This window comes from Phascolarctos cinereus, unplaced genomic scaffold (assembly GCF_003287225.1).
Source record: "Phascolarctos cinereus isolate Bilbo 61053 unplaced genomic scaffold, phaCin_HiC Scaffold_4;HRSCAF=312, whole genome shotgun sequence".
NCBI classification, from domain to species: domain Eukaryota; kingdom Metazoa; phylum Chordata; class Mammalia; order Diprotodontia; family Phascolarctidae; genus Phascolarctos; species Phascolarctos cinereus.
In genome coordinates this window covers 634,879,192-634,902,112 of record NW_027555847.1, presented here as the reverse complement: position 1 = coordinate 634,902,112, position 22,921 = coordinate 634,879,192, and the positions used below count along the sequence as shown (strand labels likewise).

At 40.8% G+C, this 22,921-nt stretch overlaps 1 protein-coding gene across 1 annotated transcript in view; it reads right to left on the bottom strand.

Annotated features, from left to right (window-relative positions):
• Positions 1-22,921, bottom strand: part of TG (thyroglobulin) — a 364,454-nt gene that overhangs the window by 195,276 nt on the left and 146,257 nt on the right. Inside the window, exons 30-36 of the mRNA XM_078151800.1 lie at positions 22,482-22,500; positions 19,291-19,442; positions 17,396-17,572; positions 13,954-14,065; positions 11,044-11,123; positions 9,675-9,818; positions 152-214 (exon numbers count right to left, since the gene is read on the bottom strand). Coding sequence (XP_078007926.1) covers positions 152-214; positions 9,675-9,818; positions 11,044-11,123; positions 13,954-14,065; positions 17,396-17,572; positions 19,291-19,442; positions 22,482-22,500 — 747 coding nt within the window. The remainder of the gene's footprint in view (positions 1-151; positions 215-9,674; positions 9,819-11,043; positions 11,124-13,953; positions 14,066-17,395; positions 17,573-19,290; positions 19,443-22,481; positions 22,501-22,921) is intronic.

Genomic DNA, 22,921 nt, shown 5'->3' with positions numbered 1-22,921 from the left:
ATATATGAAAACACGGTTCAAGGGCATTCTTATCTGTCATTATCCAATGTGGGTCTCATGACGTTGATTGACAGAAAGCCTAGATAAATATTTAGTGTTTGGAGATCATTCAGATTTAATAAGAATATAGCATCTTTGGTAATCAGCTTACCTTTCTCTAGGAGAGGAGGCAGAAAGGCAGATGGGCACACAGTGGGAACATCATTCTGAACCACTGAAAGGAAGAAAAGAGAAAGTGTTTTAGTAAAATGGTTGAAAGATTTCATTGTCCCCCTCCCCTCCCGTTATCAGGATCGTTTTAGCACTGAGTAAACATTTTTGGCCATAACAGCTGAAAGAACTTGTTTTTAACTAAGGCACAGAGGAGTAACGGGCCATAGGTGAGTTGAATGAAATGTCAGTTTAGAACTTGAAGATGTCAGAGGGATGTCCTGAACTTGAAACCCCAGTTAATGTAACCAGCAAGATACTCTACACCTTGATAGCTTCATCAGTTGAGAATGTTTCTTTGATTGAGTTATAGAATCACTCAAAGGTATAAACCAGATGCAAACAATTCCTAAGCAACTCTATTGAATCAATCAATGAAAGCATGACTAATATGAAAAAAAAAATCAATGAAAGGTGTAAACTAGTTGCAAATAACTCCCAGGTACTTGGCTGAATCAATCAATCAAAGGGATAAACAATTCCTGGGTACTTTCTTTGATTCAATGAAAGGTAAGAACTAGGTAGGAATTGAATGAAGTCAGCTTAAGCCACATTGGACATATATTGTGGTTGGCTGAAGAAAATCTCTCAAGGTCTGCACATATAAGCACACTAGCATTATTCATCTGACACGAAGATGGTCATGTACTATCATTAGAATGTATTTTTTTCTTTAGTAGAGCTGACTTGTATTGAGTGAACCGCTGTTTTCCCCATCTCTCCTTGTGTTTATAAGTTGGACGGTCAGGCACCAGGGTATTAAGTCTACAACTGCCCCAGTTATTTCCCTCTAGGTTGATAGGATTGTGTGTATCTCTCTACAATATCTAGTTCTCTCCTTTACTTGTGAGACAAGGCAAGGAGTAGCTGGGCTTAATTTACTCAGGAATTATTTTGATTAGCCCTTGGAGTGAATTTTCAGGTTGTGAGTTTTGAGGCCATGTGTGTTCAGAAAGGGGAGGCTGAAACACTAACTTTGTAGATTGCCTGAAGGCCTCACCAAATATTGGCTGAATGCATACATACTAAGGGGCAACCAGGTGGCACAGTGATTAGAGTGCCGGGCCTGGATCAGGAAGACCCAATTTCAAATCCAGTCTTAGATACTTATTAGCTGTGTGACTCTGGGCAAGTCACTTAACCCTGTTTGCCTCAGTTTCCTTATCTGTAAAAATAAGCTGGAGAAAAAAATGGCAAACCACTCCAGGATTTTTGCCAAGAAAGCCCCAAATGGGGTCATGGAGAGTTGGACACAACTGAAATGCTTGAACAAGAACATACTTATTATGTTGAAAATACTATGGCAAATGCTATGCTGTATACAAATTTAAATAACACAGTTCCCTTCATTAGGTGATAAGACCAAGTACAGAGAAAAATATACAAAAGTTAGGATAAGAAAACTGCATAACAGCATTAGAGAGTGCTATAATAACAGATGAGGGAGAAATTACTTCCAGCAAGGGGAAATCAGTGGAACCTTGGTGGGGGAAGTAACATTTGAGATGGACTTTTAAATCATATCAACAACAGGAGACTTGTTTGGAATAAAGTGAATGACCTGGCTTGGCTGAAATGCAGAGTACATGAAAAAGAGTAGTATTAAGATGAGGCTGAAAAGGATTAGGCCAGATTGTAGGGGACTTTTTCAGTGGTAGGCTCAGGCAGCTTTGTTTTCATTCAGTGAGTAACAGGGAGCCATTAACAATTTTCAAATAGTGGAGTGATATGTTTTTCCCAAAGAAGACAGATCTAACAACTGCACCTAAGGTAGAAAGGGAGGGGAGACAAAGTTGAAAATGGGTGGTTAAAAGGCTTTTTAAAGGCCTGCTATTTGAGGCTAGCATGGTTTGAATCCAACCCTTCTAGGGTATGACAGTATAAAATAGAAATCCTTGTCAAGAATTTTCTACCTTATGATTCTATCAGTCTCCACTGATGGCTTCCTCCAATGGGGTATTTGGGGTTCTCAATGATAATGTCATAGACTTACATTTTAGGAATATCTCTCTGGCAGTTAAGTGAAGGATGAATTTAAGGAAAGAGAAAATTGAATTAGAGACACCAATTAGGGGGCTATGGTAATCATCCAGGAGAGAGATGATGATAGTCTAAATTAGGGAATAGATCAGGTAAGTGTAGAGGAGTAATAAGGCCAGAAATGTGGAGGTAGGATTGGTAAGACTTCACAAGTGACTGGATGTAGGAGGTGAGGATGTATCTAAGAGGTAAGTAAGAGTTGACCTGTGGTTGTGAACCTTGGTAACGAGAAGGATGTTGGTAACTTTGATAGAAGCAAAGAAGTTGGGAAGAAGGGTGGGCTTTGTAAAGACAACAAGTTCTGTTTTGGACATTCTAAGTTGGGTATCCATTTGTAAATGTCTAATAGAGAGTCAGTGATGCCAGACTAGAGCTTGGGAGAAAGACTAGGTAGAAAGACAGACAGACAGGAAGATAGATGCATAGATAAATAGATACATAGATACATAGATGGATGGACAGATAGGGGACTCTTCTGCATACTCTACAATTATCTGCAATTATCATTGGACCTAATGGGATCTGATGAAGTCACCAAGAGAGAATTATTGTAGAGATAAAAGAGAAGAGGTCTGAGAACAGAAGCTTGGAGGGTACACCCCCAAGGTCTGTAGGGTCTATAACATGGATGATGGTCCTGCAGCTGACAAAGAGTAGTCTGACACGTACAACCAAGAGAGAGTGGCATCATGAAAATCAGAGAGGAAAAGGTTTCCAGGAAGGGAGGGTGGTCAGCAAGGTCAAATGTTATAGGGAAGTCAAGAAGAGAAAAGATTGAGAAAAGGTTATGACATTTGGCAATTAAGAGATCATTGGTAACTTTGGAGAGAATGGAGAGAGCAGTGGAAATACCACTTCTTGATAAGTGATAAACCCATTTGCAATGGATTGAGAAGTGAGAGGAAAGTAAATCTGATGAATATAAAGCTAACATGGAGTTGGTAGCTTGAGACAGCTGGTGACTCAGTGGGATAGAGCACTTGGCCTGGAGTCAGGAAGACCTGAGTTCAAATCCAACCTCAGAAGCTTATTAGCTGTGTGATTCTGAGCGAGTCTAACTTCTCTCTGTCTTAATTCACCGGAGAAGGAAGTAGCAAACCACCCGAGTTATTCTTTTCCAAGAAAGCCCCATAGACAGTCTGGTCCACTGGGTCACAAAGAGTCAGACATAGCTCAACAACAACAGACAAGGTTATAAGACAAGGTGATAAGGCTCATCACCCACTAATCAATGAATGCTTGTTGAATATATGAGTAAGGGTGCTTAGCAAAAGGAAGTTGAGAGACTATTGGCCCTTTCTAGAAAACAAAATGTTTTACATTTTCTACTTAAAAACCAAATGCAGTGCCTTAGTTCTAGCTAACACTCAGCTACAGGTTGAATGAGCTCAGTTCCAACCTTCTAAGGGCAGACAATCCCAACCCATTGATGTCAGAAGAATTTCAGCATTTTCTCACCACAAAAGCCACTCTTCACATTTCTACCGTGTCTTCACTTTAGTGCCCTGAACTTTGAGAACGTTTCCCTTCCTAGTTCTCACAGTTTAGGGGCACACCTGCAGAGTGACTGACTCGGGTGGGAGAGGGTTCTGAAAATACCTTCATTTGCATGAATTTTTGTTCAGCCTTGCCCCTCTGTCTTTGGCAAAGTTCTAGGGCCAACTGAGGCTTCCTGTTGTCCTTCAGCAAGCAAAAAACCGACCGCCTCTAAAAAGGCAGCATGGTGGAACAGAAGAGACACTGGATTTGGAATCAGGACCTGCATTTGAATTCTGATTTCCCTGTCTGGGTGAACCTGGAAAATCACTTCGCTTTTTAGGGCCTCAGTTTTCCTTGTCTAAAAAAATAACAGTTGGACCTCCCTAAAGTCTCTTGTAGATTTAAAGTTCTTATTCTGACTCCCTTTGGCTTAAGATCCAACTGTTCTTTATTTTTTTATTCTTCTTTCTCTCCTCTCTCATTTTTCATTCATTCACCAGGTAGTTACTATGTGCAGGGCACTAGGTACAAAACCAAAATTGTCCCTGCCCTCAAGGAGCTTACGTTCTGTGGAGGGACTTACATTCTGTTCTTTGCTCATTCTCCTTGACCTGCTTGAGAGGCCTTCGCCTTCCACATCCTCCTACTTGGCCCCTCAGACCCAGCTCAAATCTTACTTCCCCAGAAAAGCAAATTATAATATCTAGAGCTGGCATAAGCCCCAGATGAAATCTAGTTCAATTTCTTTATTTTATAGATGAAGAGACTAAGATGAAAAGAAATTTAATAATGTGAGTGATGTCATACAGGTAATAAAGTAGAAAGGATAGAATTCAAAATTGGTTCCTCTGGTTTTGATCTGTTCACTATACCATGCTGCCTTTCACTGGAATTGGAATCAGAAGGAAGGAAAGAAGGAAATAAGCATTTATTAAGAGCCTTCTATGAGTTAAACATTGTGTTAAGGACCTTACAAATATCTCATTTGATCCTCACAATGACCCAGGAGTTATTATTATTATGGGAATTATTATTCCCATTTTACAATTGAGGGAACTGTGGCAGACAGAAGTTAAGTAACTTGACCATGTAGTAAGTATCTGAGTCTGGATTTGAACTCAGGTCTTCCTAACTTCATGCCTAGCTCTCTATTGATTATACCACTTAGGGCAAAAGACCTGGGTTTGAAACCTGGCTCTACCATATACTATCTGTGTGACCTTGGGCAAGCTATCTGACCTCTATGTACCTCAGTTTTCTTGTCTGTTGAATAAGTATTTTATATATAAAGAAACTGAGGCCCAAAGAGATGAAGTTACTTTTCTAAGATCATATGGCTAATAACCGTTGCATTCAGTTACCAATGCCACGTTTGAGAACTTTTCACAATGGGAGGAGTAGGGTCTCTCAGGGTTCAAAGATCCCATGGATTTTGTGAAGGTGGAAATCACAAGGTACTCATCTGGAACTTTCCCATCCCTGCCCACAGTGTTCCCGTCCATGGCCTTACTGCCCCAGCCTGACACAATAGAGAACATTCTGTTAAAGCAGTAGTTATATAGAACAGGATGAAAGAGAACACTCCTAGGTGTCCATTTGATAGTGGGTACAGGGAGCGCCTAGGACAGGCTTTTGGCAAGTCTTGGCGAGCTGATGTAATGTCTTGGTCTGATTCCTCCTTCCTACGGTAGCCTTTTCTCCCTCCCCTCCAACCACACATCCTACAGAGCATCTCCGAGCTAAGTCACTCTTTTTACAGATAGGATTTTTTTTTTTGTGAGGCAATTGGGGTAAAGTGACTTGCCCAGGGTCACACAGCTAGTAAGTGTTATGTGTCTGAGGTCAAATTTGAACTCAGGTCCTCCTGACTTCAGGGCCGGTGCTCTATCCACTGTACCACCTAGCTGCCCCCATGCAGATAGGATTTTACCTGGCTATTTTCTGTGCAAACTCAGGATGAAAAAAAAAAGAAAAAGAAAAAGAAAAAGAAAAAAAAGCTTTGAGACACAGTATAAAGAAATGTTGAGTCTAGGTTAGAAAAAAATACCAATAAGAAGAAACAAAGGATTTAGAACTAGAAGGGACCTTAAAAATCATCTTGTTAAGGCTCTTCATTTTATAGATTAGGGAACAGAGGCTAGAGTTATACAGAAGAAGTAAGTAAAAGAGCTAGAATATGGATGCTGATCATTTAACTCTTGACCATGGGTTCTTACCACTATTCTAGGCTCCCTCTGGGCAAATAGAGGTCCAATGAGCCTAAACTAGTGTGGCCCAGCCTAATCTTCTAGTTACGTTATTCTAAAGAAATTATTTTTTCCTCTTCATTTCAATGAGTAAAGGAGAGGAGGGGGGTGGGAAAGCTATAAATGGAACATTCTTCCTACCACCCCCAGCCTCCCACTGAGATCATCTATAATTACATAGGCCAAGTCTTCTTTGCCTAAAATAATTTGAGACTGCAAGAAAAGGAATCCAGCTCAGACTGAAGGGCTGTGTGCAAAGGATGACCACCTGCAGTCCAAGCCCTCTGAGCTTGACAAATTTTAACTCTGAAACACACATGCACACACAGCTGCTAGTGCCTTCCTCTCTGAGATTTTCTTCCATCTAGTCTGTATAGATGGTGTATGTAACTAGTTATCTATATATTGTCTCCCCCACCAGAATGTAAGCTCCTTGAGGGCAGGGACTGTTTTTGCCTTTCTTTGTATTTTCAGCAACTGGAACAGTGTCTAACATGAAGTAAGGACTTAAAAAATGCTTGTTGATTGGTTTCACATACACATACATGAACATACATACATGCACAAAGAGAAGAAAGCAAAGATCTCATTGAACCCCCAATCAGCCCAAGGAAAGGCCTAATTTCATACAGGAAGTTTTGGCTTCTTGGGCCATACTGAAAAGTCATACTGAATCTACAAGGCGTATTCCAACTATATGATTTCCTGTAAAAAGCCAATCATACATGAGGTAGGAGGGAGAGAGAAAGAGGGGAAGCAAAAGCCAGGTCTCCAGGCACTGCCACATGCAGATAAGGAAAACCATTTTTGCAATTTCCAGAAAAGGACACTTAGACCATACTATGTGTTGTTAGGCATCGAGGGATACAAAATCAATGAGACAGTCTCTGCCCTTAAATATGGTATGATAAGGCACACACACCATTCCTGCAGTGCCTAACTCGTTAGACTATAGTAATAATCAAATCAGTTAACACACATGAAGTTCATTTCTGACATAATAGAAAGACATTAGATTTAGAGTTAGAACACCAAAGCTAGTTCTGACATTTTTTACTTGCCTGACCTTGGCAAGTCACTTCTCTCTGAACCTCAGTTTCCTCATCTGTAAAATGAGGAAGCTGGATGAAGTAGTCTCCAGAGCAGGGGTTCTTAACCTGGAGTCCATATATACCAATAGCCACATGGATAGACTTCAGGGAGTCAAATGAAATAATATGTGTAAAGTGTTTTGTGAACCTTAAAGTGCTATATTATTAATGTTAGGTATTTTACATTTGGGGGTAGCTAGGTGGCAGGGTAGATAGAATGCTGGACCTGGAGTCAGGAAGACTTGAGTTCAAATCTAGCCCCAGACACTTGCTAGCTATGCAAGTCACTTAACCCTGTTTGCCTCAGTTTCCTCATTTGTAAAATGGGGATATTAATAACACCTACCTCCCACGGTTGTAGTGAGATCAAATGAGATACTGTCAAGTGTTTAGCCCAGTGCCTTGCACATATTAGGTACTATATAAATGCTAGCTATTATTATTGCTGTTGTTGTTGTTGTTGTTGTTATTATATCTGTCACAACAGAATATGAATTCCATGAGGGCAGTGAGGGTTTTGATTTTTGTCTTTCTATGCCCTGAGCCCAGCACACTTTCTGGTACATAGTAGGCACAGAATGCTGAGGGACTGATAGATATATTCCCTGGAGTGGAAGATACTGTCATTGCAGGGGCATCAGAAGAGACAGTTTTCAGGAAATCTGAAATAATGAGTGCTTGGTAATGATGTGGACAAGGCAGGTGGAGTTGGCAGGGGAATCGAGGTGCCAAGGAGAATGGAATGAGCAGGGAAGAGAGAATCCAACAGAGATAGCTCCTGGTGCATTTGATACAGAGACCTTGCGTTTGTTTATTTTAGTGGCCACAGATCAGTTGGCACTTTTGTAAGAGCCCAGCAGTAACTAGGGCTGGTCAATCAGGACTTTGACCTAGGACGCCAAAAATTTAGAGGGCACGGACAACATTGGCAATTGATCTCTCAACAGCTAGGAAAAAAAATGCCGTTCAGCATCTAGTTAACAAGATTACTCAGTTCAAATAGGAAGAAAGCCCTACCCTGCTCACCTCAGGTGAGCTCCTCTCCTTTCAACCCCTCTACCCATCTCACATTTCATTCCACTTCCCCTGGTGCAAAATTTTCTATAGTTAGGCCTCTGTGTAAAGCTGTGGGTGTTCATCTGAGCCCCCTGCTACACAGTAAACTCAAAGCTGGGATCAAGGTACCCAGACCAGAGTCGTTGCTCTCCCTGCATGCCACCAGCAAGCTCAGACCCACACCGCTGCTTGTCCAAAGAAGTCCCAAGGCAGTAGCAGCCAGCCTGTGTAGACTAACGATGGTAATTCCCCCTCATCTTTCATAAATACCTAGCTGAATGCTTCTGCCCGTACATTAGAAGTGTACTGTCATAGAGTTCTTGCTTTTGTGACAGGGCATCGCCATTGCCCAGGCCTATTATTAGGAATGATGCCTTTAGCCCCTCCAACAGCTTGCACAGTGGTCTTAATAAAAAGACTTTCTTTTCCCCTGGGGTCCCCATAAACCGAGGGAATAAAGGGAATGCAAACACAGATGAGAAAGGAAAGTCACAAAGAAACACCTCCTGCAAAGTTACGCAGCTCTTCACAAAGAGGTACCAACTGGCCTGTTGGCTCACTACATCACAAGGGTCAGGCTGGGCACACCGGCCCAGACTCCTAGGCTAGCGCTGCTCTATTAGTTGGCTACAAGCAACTGCAGGCAGGTAAGTAGTGCCGCAGACAGAGAGCTGGCCTGGAGTCATGAAGACCTGAGTTCGAACTTGGCCTCAGACATGGACTAGCTGTGTGACCCTGGGCAAGTCACTTAACCCTGTGTGCCTCAGTTTCCTCATCTGTAAAAAGAGATAGAGAAGAAAATGGCAAACTACTCTAGTATCCGTGTCAAGAAAACCTCAAATGGGGTCATAAAGGGTCTGAAATGACTGAACAACAATAAAATATTGCAGAAAAGAAGATGCATTGTTGCTTTTATCAACATAAATGACAATAGTGGCTGCCTTCCTGCTCCACAGATCAATATTCCCACCTTCTGGATTGCATTAATACATTCATTCATTCATTCATTCAGCAGTGCAGTGGATAGAGTGCTGGGCCTGAAGTCAGGAAGACCTTAATTCAAATTTGGCCTCAGACAGTTACTGGCTATGTGACCCTGAACAAGTCACTTAACCTCTGTTTGCCTCTCTGCCTCAGTTTCCTCGTCTATAAAATGAGAATCATAATAGCACTTATGTCCCAAGGTTGTTGTGAGGATCAGATGAGATCTATTTGTAAAGTGCTTCTGGCAAATAGTAAGTGCTACCTATTGTTATTATACTAAGCACTTACTGAGAGAAAAGCCCAGGCTAGGTGTTGTGGCAGGACACAAAAACAATAACAGTCTCTGCCCTCTTCTTATCATGGCCGCTGCCACATTCCTTGCTCAGGGCAAAGGCTGGCAATGGGGTTTGAAGGAACAGGGGATTGTGTGAAACCCCAAGAATGCTTTCATGATAGAGAGATGCATGACATGGAGCTGGAAAATGTCCTACTTGGGAAACAGTGAGTGAGATATCCGTGTTAACAGATGCTTTCTTCAGCTTTCATGATGGTTGAATCGATAACTCACCAGGGTTCTGGTACCAGCCAAAGGGATATGTTCTGATTTCAGTGTCAGGAGAGCTACAGTCCGAAACACGCCAGGGGCCTTTGGTTTCTTCACTGCATGTCTGGAATCCTAGACTGCCCAGAGTAAGGCACAGTACTTCTCCACCTGGCAAACAATGACCATCAGAGGGGGAAAGGGTCATCGTGATAACCATTTTCATTGGAGAAGAGAAAGCTCACAGACTTCTAGGAAAGAAGAAAAGGTGTACAGGCAGTGTTTTGTACTAGAAAAAGAAGCATCGGACTTAGGTCAGACTTGGCTTCTATCTTCTTAGCTGTATAACACTGTGTACTTTGCCCTTCTGAGACTCAGTTTATTCATCTATGAAATGGGGAGAAAAATACTTGAACTCTTTATCACATAAGTTTGTTTTGAAGGAATTACTTTGTTCCTGAAGTACAAAAAAATACAATCTGTGATTATTCTAATTTCCTATTCATAATCTACCATCAAGTGTCCATTGAATCCAAGGAAGACAAAACGGTGGGATATTTAAGGGGACGGTGAAGAAGTTGGGCCTAAACTGCAGTCTTGGAGTTTAAGTTAAGTTTGTTACATAATTATGTGGTATCTCACAGGGTTGTTTGTCACTTGGAGTGAAAAGGATTGGCTTGAACAGCTTACACAAGAATACATTTTATAGAAAAACAACTTTGAAAGACTTTATAAATCCATTCAATGCAAAATAAGATAAACCACGAGTGTGAAGGACTGATGGGGAATCATGCTGCTCACCTTCTGCCAGAGAAGAGATGGACTTAAAACCCGGAATGAGAGATATGCATTTAGACACGACCAATGAGGGAATTTGTTACACTGGGTTTATTGTGAGAGTTTTTGTTTTTGTTTTATTTTAATTTTCTTTTTTTGGGGGGAAAGGATAACAAACACTTATAAGTAAGCTTAAAAAAAGAAAATCAGGGCAGGTATGTGGCACAGTAGATAGAACACCGGCCCTGGAGTCAGGAGGACCTGAGTTCAAATCTGTCCTCAGACACATAACATTCAATAGCTGTGTGACCTTGGGCAAGTCACTTAACCCCCTTGCCTAGCCTCCCCCCAAAAAAGAAGAAAATGACCTGTTCTCTACACAAGTATCCACCACATTACTGAACCATCCCTTCACTCTGTGGTGGTTGCCACCTTTGCTCTGAGCATTTGGGGGGCACTTCTCTTTTATGGAGAAGATTCTTCAGTGATATCTTACTGGATCTTTTACTAAATCAAAAGATGAGGCCAGATAAAGACTTGGGGTCTCTTTTCACCATGTCACAAGGGCAGCCAAACCATGTGAAAGAAAAAAATCTTTGGAAGGCCCAGTGTAACCTACCTTCTGTCTGGGAAACATTGAGGAAGCCAAAGCCTTTGCAGCAGGGATCAGCATCACACCTTTGTTCACATTCAAAGAACCTAGACAGCGAGGAAAAACAATCAGGTTTTTCTAATTTTTTGTTGTTATTATTGTTCTTTTTATTCAATGAGGAAACTCTATCAATACAGTTAGCAACTGGTGCACTGTAATACACCATGAAACTTTTCAGGTTTTCCTCTAGGACCCAGAAACTGTGGAACTTGATCAATGAACAAGCATTTATTGAGCACCTACTATGTACCAGGCAGGCACTGGGGACATAAGCAACAGTGAAAAGTTCCCGTCCTCAAGCAGTTTACGCTGGATCTGAGCCATAACTTTTATTCGTTCATTTCAGACTCTTCATTACCCTGTTTAGGATTTTCTTGGCAGGGATAATGAAGCGATTTGCCATTCCCTTCTCCAACTCATTGTACAGATGAGAAAATTGAGGCAAGCAGGGTAACGTGACTTGCCCAGAGTCACACAGCTAGTAAATGTCTGAGACCAGATTTGAACTCAGGAAGAGGAATCTCCCCGACTCTAGGCTCAGTACTCTACCCACTGAGCCAAGTAGCTGCCTGAGTCATAGCTAGGACAGGATAAATAAGGCTATGCGTCAGGTATGGACAGCGGTACTTTCTCCCCAGGATCACTCATCCCACAGCAGTCACCACCCCCTGCATCTCCACTGACTCGTGGTCCTCTGACAGCCTGGCTCTGAGGTCCTGATAGTCAGGATCTCATCTTTATAATGTAACTCCACCCCACCCTAGGGAAAGATTTTTCTGGGGAACTGGACCCCATCGCCCAGCATCTGAATTAATGATCAGATTGTAGCAGCTCTAGCGTGTATTGTCTACTCTATTGCTGATGGTGCATCTCATATCCACCATCTTGGCATTTTTTCCTCTAGGTAAAAGAATTTCTAGTTATGTCATAAATGAACTTGATGCCCCTGGATGAACTGAATTTGAATTGCCCAGACCTTCTGAGAGCCTGCTAAACCTAACCTAATTCCTTGTTGGCTTGTCCTAATTCTCATCTGGGGAGTCTGAGCAGAACATTGTCTTCAGTGCATTTCAGCACAGTTAGGTGCCTTCTACAGAGCAGGTGCTTAACAATTGTTTATTGCGTCACGTTAAGGAAAAGGATAAATGGTCAAAGGATAAATATGAACAAGTAGTCTTGAGACAAAGTAATCAAAGCTATCTATAGCCATATGAAAAAAGCTCTAAATCACTATTGATTAGAGAAATGCAAGTTAAAACAACTCTAAGCTACCACCTCATACCTATCAGAAATGACAAAGGCTGGAGGGGCTGAGGGGAAAATAGGTCCATTTATGAGCTGGCTGAAGTAGTGAACTGGTTCAACATTTTGGAGGACAATTTGGAACTACGTCCACAGTCCAAAACTGTGCATACCCCTTGACCCAGCAATATCACTACTAGGTCTGTATCCCAAAGAGATTAAAGAAAAAGAAAGAGGACCTATATGTACAAAAATATTTATAGCAGCTTTTTTTTTTGGGGGGGGAAAGAATTGGAAATTGAGGGAATGGCTGAACAAGCTATGGTAATGTGAATGTGATGGAGTACTATTGTGCTATAAAAATGATGAGGGAAGCAGTTTCAAAAACACATGGCAAGATTTATATTAACTGATGCAAAGGGAAGTCAGAAGAATCAGAAGATCACTGTGCACAGTAACAGCAATATTGTAATGATGATCCACTGTGAAAGGCTTGGCTACTCTGATCAAGACAATAACACAAGATGATTCCAAAGGACTCATGATGAAAAATGCTATCTACCTCCAGACAGAACTGATGAAATCTGAGTGCAAACTGAAGTATGATTTGGTTTTTTGCTTTTAAAAAATATATGGCTAATATAGAACTATGTTTTACATGATTTCACATGTATACATGACATATTGCTTGTCTTCTCAGTGGGTGGAAGAGGGGGTTGGAGGGATAAAGAGAATTTGGAATTTAAAATTTAAAGAGAAAAGAATTTTTAAAATAAATAATTGAAATGCTTTAAAAAGAAATGTAACTTAGAAATGTTTACTAAAATAAAATACAATATAACATAAACAATTAAGCAAAAGGATAGGCATGGGAAAGTGGGGAGTATATACCCAAATTAATTTGTACATGCAGGGGAGCGAGATAACAAGCATTTATTGAGGAAGGGAAGGGAAAAGCAGAGGGAGGGGAAGGGAATAAACATTTATTAAGCACCTACTCTGCCCAGGCACTATGCTAAGCATTTTACAGCTATGTCATTGGCTCCTCGTAACAACCCTGGGAAATAGGTGCTATTGTTATCTCCATTTTACAGTTGAGGAAACTGAGTCAGACAGAAGTTAAATGAGTTGTTCAGGGTCACATAGCTAGGCTCTGATCTCAGCTTTTGGTTTAAGGAAAGAGATTGAGTGTTTGGGAAGTCAGGTCCAGAACCAAAGAATCGGTGACCTATTATATTCATGGCCTGAATGTCTGCCCAGTTGGGTGATAAGTGGTTAAAGATTATTTATCCTTTTCTTCCCCACTTAGCCAATGTGTGACCTACACCCAGACCACATTCTAAGAACGGATCTTTGTCTTACAGATCTGTTTCTACATCTTCAAAACTAGACTTAAAGCATCAGGCTATCACAGGACCATTGTTTCCCTTCATCACATGGCAAGATGTCAGTTAAGGACAAGAGCAAATATGGACTCCTCAGATGGGAGGAGATTGCGTGAGCTTCTATATAAGCCTTCTATATAGAGCACCCTCTCTGGTGGGATCCTTGAGCTCTTAGGCCTCTGAAGGCTTCTGTGATGAGGCTCATCTTCTCTCAATCAAGAAAACGAAAACCACAGGGGTAACACCTTACCCATTAGAAACAGGTTTTCTTGTCATAGGCACTTTGCTTCGTACAGAAATCCCCCTCAGTACTTGGAATGGTAGGCGAGTGTAAAATGCCTTCACTCTGTCTCCTAAGACAACTGTGTAGAGGAAAAGAGAAATTATTGATACGAGGAGGAATTGTGGCACTCAGAGGAAATCTGATGTGAAAAGAAAAATAATCTAACTAAAGGGTATAGAAAGGATTTCCAAGCATAACTCAGATGAGGGTATTTGTACCAACCCAATAAATGGATCTGATGAGATGACGTATATAAAATAATTTACAAATCTTAAAGACCAGTAGAAAGGCCAACTCAGTTGTTGTTAAGGTTGTTAACAATATCAATAGCAACATCACTCTTGTTCTTCTCGCTTAATATTTTATGGAGTTCAGACGAAAACAGCCCTGAGTTCATGACTAATATGGAAACATGTTTTGCATGACTGTACGTGTATAATCTAGAGCAAATTGCTTACCTTCCCAAGGAGGGGGGAAGGGAAGAGAGGGAGAGAATTTAGAATTCAAAATTTTAAAAAATGAATGTTAAAAATTGTTTTTACATGTAATTGAGGGAAACAAACAATCCTGGGATTGTTGAGTCTTTATCCTGCCATTATTCTATGTTTAATGTTTGGCAGACTGGGTAGGTAGATCAGTGATTATTTTTTTGTAGATGAATAAGAGGGAAGGAATTCGTATTTAAATGTGCACAATGTGCCAAGCACTGTGTTCAGTACTTTACAAATATTATTTCATTTGATCCTCATAACAGCCCTTGGAGGTAGGTGCTATTATTATCCCCATTTTACAGAGGAGGAAACTGAAGCAAACAGAGATTTGGTGACTTGCCCAGGATTAAACAACTAATAAGTGTCTAAAGACAGATTTGAGCCTATGTCTTATTGATTACAGGTCCAGTGCTCCATCCACTATACCACCAAGCTACTAGGAGTGTTGAGGTGCAAGATCTTCTAAAGCAGGGTCTATGAAAGTACCTTTGGAGCAATCCAATAACTAGTATTTATTTCTTAATTTTATTTCTTATTTTATTACTGTGTGCCATGGCTATCATGTGCCAGGCACTTTACTGGGTGCTTGGGTTACAAATATAAAAAAATGAAACAGTCTTCCTTCCAGTTAGCATGGCATCTCTTCACATCTTAACACCCTTAAGTTTTCTTGTCTCCAAGTTAGACATACTTACTTAGTTCATTCACTAGTTCCTGTGGTCATTCTCTTCAGGGAATTCTATAGTTTGTCAATGTCCAACTTAAAACAAAACTTCACAACACGTTCCATTTATGGCCTGACCGATGCAGAGTACAACAGAACCATAATCAATGAATTGATCAGTTGATAAACATTTATTAAGCATTATGTGTCAGGCACTGTGCTAAATGTTGAGGATGCAAAAAGAAAGGCAAAAAAACCAGTCCCTGACCTCAAGGAGCACACCCAGTATAGCGCCTGACACATAGCAGTTGCTTAAGAAATGCTTGTTGAATGACTATTCACCAAGAGTTAGAAAGACAATATAGGGCATCTAGGTGGCACAGTGGATAGAGGGCCGAACCTGAAGTCTAGAAGACTCATCTTTGTGAGTTCAAATCTGTCTTCAGATATCTTACTAGTTGTGTGACCCTGGACAAGTCATTTAACTCAGTTTGCCTTAGTTTTCTCTTCTGTAAAATGAGCTGGAGAAGAAAACGGCAAGCCATTTCATTATCTTTGGCAAGAAAACCCCAAATAGGGTCACAAAGAATCAGACAGAACTGAAAAATAACTGAACAAATTAATTAATACAATTTAAGATTGTTACTTAAAAAAAAAAACTCCTCATATTAGCCATTGATCTGTTGTGGTTTTTTTTCACATGAGCTACTGTAAAAACAGGTCTCCCATAGACCATACTTGTGCTATACACACACACACACACACACACACACACACACACACACACACCCCTCTTAAATACAGAATCTTACATTCTTCTCTAATTTCATGTCATCTATTATTCTATCCTGTCTTTTTCCTGATCCTGATTCTGACATCCAGGGCCCTAATTATTCCTAGAGAGTGCAAATATTGCCATCTCATTTTATAGATGATGGATTCCATGACAACCTCAGCAGCAGACAGGACAAGAAGGACAGCACACACCTCACATGAGTGCTGGAAGCTCCAATTAGATCAACTGACATGCCCACAGTCTTACATGTCTAGCAAACTTGACCTGACAATCTCACCAACACAGCATTAAAAGAGAGGCAAGATCTGATTTCTGAGAAACAAAGACAAGTGATTCTCCACCAGTTTTTCGGCCCTCATGGAGAGGACCTTGGGAACCGAAGGGTAGGGTAGTTCTGTCTTGGGGCCCAATTTATTTTTTAGCACTTGAAATCTCTAGCAATAGACTCCTTAAAAATCGGTGCTGTTTCATTTATGTATTTGTACCCCCAGAAGAGAGTCTGGCACACAGTCGGCTCTTCATAAACGCTTATTGACTGATTGGTTGAGATTGCTAGTGAGGGAGCTAATTAGGAAGTGACTGATGATTCCCTTTAGGGGCAGCCACCTTTGTAAAAGCAATTTATTTTAAATTGTTAAATAGAGCTAGGGTACTCATCACTGGTCCCCAGCAACAGAGGAACAGAGCTTAAGCAGTGTTGGAAGAGAACAGAGATGCCACACATCTCTCGGGGGACCCTGGAACCCTAAAGGGAGATGTAACCTATCTAACTGGAGAAAGTAGGGTCAAAAATTATACTATACATACACTGCTCAAAAGAGCATCCAGAGATAAGGTTTTCATTCCCTGTTGTTTCTGACCTGGAGAAAAAGGGCTCTCTGCCGTATTCTTCATCCAGGCTCTTACTCCTAAGGAATAGAGCTCTTGCTGCAGAACAGAAGGTTCTGCTGTTTTACTTATTTCTTTAAAAACTTTTGGCACTGTAACAATTTTGACACATTAGAGGAGTGTTGGAAGGCTTACATAAACTAACATATCATGGAGTAAGAAGAATCAGGAAAACAATATACACAATGACTAGGACAATGGAAATGGGAACAAGGAGTTTTGAAACTAGACACTATGCAATCATAATGACTTAGCCCCTGAGAAGAGGAGAAAAAATACATATTCCTTTCTTCTTCGTAGATGCAGAAGTCGGTGGGTGTAGAATATTACGTACGTTATCAGTCACAGTTGATGTGTTGGTCGATTTTGCTACTTTCTTTTCTCTTTCTTTTCCTTTTTATCCTTTGTTACAAGGGATGGTTCACTAGGGAAGGGAGATCTAGTTGGAAACAAAGGTGATTTTGGGAGGGAAAAACAAAGATAGCAACAAAAACAAGATAGATAAAATACTAAAATATATCCTACGAAAGGAAAGTCATTTTCCGAATACCAAAAACAAAAAAGCCTCACCTTTTTTGTGAAAAAGGGTCTGTGGCCTGTAAGGAAGGACAAAAGTGCAGCTCTCAGGTGTGAATGTAAGGGAATTGTCACATGTCTGAGCTTCCAGGAAGAGTGTGCAGATGAAATCCCCACTGCTGGTGTTCTGTACCTCCGCCAGCTGACAGAAAGTGTTCTCTTGAGCACAACCTACAGACAGACAAGAGGCATTTGGTTTTTGAAAACTGCTCTTGTCTGACTGACTACCAGCTTCTGTCTCCCTCTACCCCTGGTCCAAAAGCCTACCCAGGCAGTCAGTTAATCAGTTAGATCAGCTAGTCAGCCGACATTGGCTACAGATATCCTTGCAAATCAATTCTTCGATTTTTATCAACTTTTCATCATTAAACGCAAAAAGAAGTTTCCAAAAACTGCCCAGGCCAATTGTCTGACAGGGAAATAGCAGGTTAGGGAGCGAGACTTTAAAACATTGTTTGGGCTACCCTACACTCGGCGCCAGCTCACCAGTAAATGTATTTCTTCAATCTATTTCATCTTTAGTTTACATTATCACATGAAGTTCAGGTAACTCTGGGGTTCCCCAAACTTTCTGTGGGTAGGACCTGTTTTTTTTAAACTTTTTATTTCTTTGAACCTTTGAGATGAGTGAGGAAGGAGATGGAAGGTATTATCTAAGGGGAGTTCCTGAGTGGGTGGGGGAACCCAGGGATTCCCCATCTGCATTACCTTCCTCCCCCTGCCTTAGCGTCTAAAAGATTAAAGGGGGGGAATGGAATCGCAGGCGATAGGGAAGCCCCCGTGGAAGAGGGATGCCAATAAGCCACAGAGAGTTAGAAGGAAAGATGAGTGGTAGCCATAGTTGCCCACATGAAATTAACCCAGTTGCAACCTCTTCTATATCCTCAACAAATTCCATTTTACATTATATTATTGGAGTAGATAAACTCATATATCTTAGAATGTAAGCTCTATTAGGGTATAGACAATGTCATTCATCTTTATATGGCCCCAGTACCTAATGTAGTGCTCTCTACTCAATCAGAGGAATAAGCATTTATGAAGTGCCTTCTATGTGCCAGGCACTGTGCTAAGGACTAGGGATACAAAGAATGGCAAATGGCAGTCCCTGCTCTTAAGGAGCTCAGAGTTTAATGGGGGAGATAACACGAGGACAATCATGTAGAAATAAGCTATATTCAGGATAAAATTAGAAATAGGATGCTTAGTACATAGTTGTTGAATTGAATTGATTTGCTCATGATTGACCAATTGGGATCACTTGGTACACCTTATTAGGAAATTTGATTATGTTCATTTTAGTACTTAATTGTTAATCGACTGCTTAATGTCTGTTTTACTTATTTATGGAACACCTAGGATCTGAGGGGCACTGTGAGACATTGTGAGAGATTAAAAAAAAAGATGTAGAAGGCACAGTTCCTACCGTCAAAGAGCTTCCAGCCTACTTGGAGAGATGGGGAAAATGAACAATGAAAGGCATAACATGGTAAGTGCCCAATGAGTGGTATGGCCAACATGTGCTCTAGGGGTTGAGAGGAAGGAGGAATCACTATCAGGCAGGGTGATGAGGGAGGAGGTAGCTAGGGTTTGAGCTGGGTGTGGATAAATGGGGCTGGTGGTGGAAAGGGCGAAGGGTATTCTAGACATTGAAGAGTAAAAGTGAGGGAGGGCTGTGGTTGTGGCGTTTGAGGGCACAGTAAGGAGAACAATTCCTTCAACATAATCCTTCAACCTACTGCATCCTCGAACCATCTGGTACAGGGATGAATATGGTTTAATTGGTTAATAAATACTTATTGAATTGAATCTTGTATGTCTCACAATAGATTCTATGAATAAGCTGGGGGTGTCTGATTCTACGATTGGCAAGGAGGCTCATTTCTTACGAGAGAGACACCACAGCTTTGCCTGCTGGATTGAATACTGGAGCCTGAAGAGCCAGTACTGTTGGCTGGGCACAGTTCTGTTTCCATCTATGAGAACAAGCTCTGTGTCCACTTGGGAGAAAAGCTCCATTGTTGAATCTGAAAAAGAGAAACTGAGTTGAAAGGAAACTGTATGTGGACTTTAATTTAAAATCACAAGACTTTTAGATAATATTTATAAAGTACTTAGCACAGTGCCTGACATACAGTAGTTCCTTAACAAATGCTTATTCCTTTCCCATTGTAGAACTGGAAGGGACCTTGACCTGTAGAACGTTAGAACATCCAACAGAATGTTCAAGCTAGAATCAATCAAATAAGAAGCATTTTAATCATTAGGTGGCAGATAGAGTACTGGGCTTGGGATCCCAGGAAGGCCTTAGAATCCTGCCTCAGACTTTTAGTAACTGTGTGACCTTGGGCAAGTCACTCAATTCCTCTAAACCTCAGTTTCCTTATCTGTAAAATGGAGACAATAACATCAGCTTCTTCCTAGAGTTGTTTTGTGAGATAAAATGAGATAATATTTGTGAGGTGCCTTGCAAGCCTTAATGTGCTATATAAATGCTATGATAATAATTATTACTGTCATTATCATTAAATTATATAGATCTAAACCTACATCCTAGAGGCCATCTGGGCCAACTACTTAATTTTACAGATGTAGAAACTTAGATGCAAAGAAGGTGACTGACCCAAGGTCACAGAGAAACTAAGTGCCAGAGTCAGGATATAAACCCAAGTCTCCAGTCTCTAAATCCATCATTCTTTCCACTGTCCCATACTGCCTATCATTTATTAAATGCCTATTGTTTGCCAGGCACTGTGCTAGATACTGGGGATATATGTATAAAAATCAAAGTCCTTTTCCTCAAAAAGCCTACAATGGAACCTTATTAACAGGGAATGTCAGAACACAGAATAGTACAGCTGGAAGGAATCTTAGAGACCATCTAGTTCAGTTTCTTTATCTTACAGACAGGGAAACTGAGTCCCAAAGAAGACTTGCAAAAGTCACACAGAAAGATAGACATCTTTCATGGAGACATCATTAATGAGTGCCAGCACATTCTACTAGAGAATGTATCCATTCCCAGACTAAATGCATGTCTCCAAAAGGGTGAGGAAACACCCCAAATCTTGGCAATTGCAAGATTGTGGTACTGGAGAAGAGAGGTCAAAAGGACTATAACAAGGATGGTACAATGAGAATGTCTAAAATAGAGCTCTTGTTTGTAGAGACTTCTTTTCATCCTTTTATCTGCACAGAAAATTGGTTAAGAGTATTAGCTAACCAACTTCGGCAACATCCTAGGGCCTGGCTCTCAATTCACTCAGAGCCCAGATCCCAGAGGTGCCCCTGAGCTCTTTGGATCTGTGTAAATCTTTCCCTGGACCAGTTTCCACTTTCTACAAACAGACTTATAAACATCAACTATTCAGTTAGTCAGTCAGTCAATTAATATTTAGTAAGCACCGACAATGTACCAACTACTATGCTTACTAACATCACAAGAAACAGTTTACAAATGGAAGCAAATAACAACAAAAATGACAATTGAAAAATGACTTAATTCACAGGCCTATAGAATGTCGAGTTGGTTTTCTAAGAGACAGAATGTTAGAGTTAATTAGTACATAGAATGTTAGAACTGAAAGTGTCCTTAGAACATAGAATGTAAGAACATAGTACACAGGACATTAGAGATGAAAGGGCCCTTAGAACCAAAGAGTGCTAGAATACAAAACTTCACATTTTACAGCTGAAAGGATTCTTAGATACTAGAAAGTCAGAAAGTAGAACATCAGGGCCAGAAAGGATTTTGTTGTTGTTATTCAGTCGTTTCTGACTCTTCGTGACCCCATTTGGGGTTTTCTTGGGGAAGATACTAGAGTAGTTTGCCATTTCCTTCTCCACCTTATTTTACAGATGATGAAACTGAGGCAAACAGTATTAAGTGACTTGCCCAGAGCCACACAGCTAATGTCTCAGGCTGGATTTGAACTCAGGCTTCCTTGACTCCAGGTCTAAGGCTCTATCCACTATACCACTTAGCTGCTGAAGGGACAATTTGTCAGGGGATCACAGATTTAGATCCAGAAAGGACCTTAGAAGCCATCCAGCTCAATCCTCTAATTTTACAGATGAGGAAATTGAGTCTCAGGTTGGTCCTTTCCCAAGATCACCATGCTAATTAGTAGCAAAGTCAGGACCAGGATGCCCATTTCCTGACTCCCATGCCCAGTTCAGTGTTCCTTCTACCTCAAAATAGCAGCAATGCAGCATTACTGTAAATCTCCTCCTCTAATACCTGTGAAATTGAGGGGGCAGAAAGATGAGCACAGTATGAATCAAAAGTTAATTCAAGAAGCTAAGTCTCTTGATTTTCAGTCAAATGTTCCACTTGAGACTGTCAAACACTGAATATGTGTTTGCATTCTCAAAAATGATTAGCAGATGTTTCCTTTTTAAAGATAACGCAGAAGCCTTTTTACTTATCAAGATCCAGACTTGTACCTTCTCCTCTTTGCTCTCCCCACAGAGAGAAGTACCCTTTTTTGCATTGCTCTGATTATCAGGGAGGCCCCTCTAGCTCTAGCAGAGACCCCCAAGGGGAGGATATAAAGGAAAAATGGGGATAGTACCCAGATATTGCCAGGCCAAAAAAAGAGAAGCCAAAAATGAGAAAGATTTTCCTCTTAATCACATTATTATTTTGAGATCCAGGAATGTAATTGGCTGAGAAGATGCAAAATTGATTAGGTTTTGTATTCTCCCCATCTCTCCCTCTCTAAGCCTCTGCCACCAACTTGCCAAATTGTCCTCCTCCATAGGAGGAGATGCCAGATGAACCTAATAGCTACCTCCCTCTTGCAGTGAAGGATTTTCCATCCAACATGCTGCTAGATGGTTTATAATTAGGGCCTCAATATTTGAATGGGTCTCCTCAAGTATCTATGAAGAGCCAATCTCTTAAATGCTTGATCCACGGTCACTTACTGGCACTATTGGCTATTGAGTGCTAGTGAAAGCCTTTGGGCACATTTCTAGCTCTCATTTCTGTTTCCAAGCAAGCTTCAGAAAGAAGAGACCAGCCAGCAGCAGATGAATCAAAATGCTTTGTTGTCATATTCAATCCTTACAACAACACTCTGAGGTAGGTGCTACTAGTACCCTCATTTTACAAATAAGAAAACAAAGACTAAAAGAAATTAAATGGCCTGCCCAGGGTCATACAACTAGTAAGTGTCTAAGGCTAGATTTGAACTCAGGGCTTTCAGAATCCAAGTGCACACTTTTTGCACTGTGCTATACATCCTGTATACAGCTAGCTTTGTACATATCTGTTTACACGCTGTCTCCTCCATTTGATTGCAAGCTCTTTGAGGGCAAGACTGTCTTTTGCCTCTTTCTGTATCCCCAGTGCTTGACATATAGCAGGCAACATTCCAATAAATGTTGATTGATTAATTAAAAAGGCTTAGAAAAAAGGTCTCTGTCATCATTGACCTTCTGTTTTAATAAGGGGAAATGCACCTTGTAGTTTCCACCCATTGCTCCTCATTCTACCTTCTAATTCAAAATACAAGT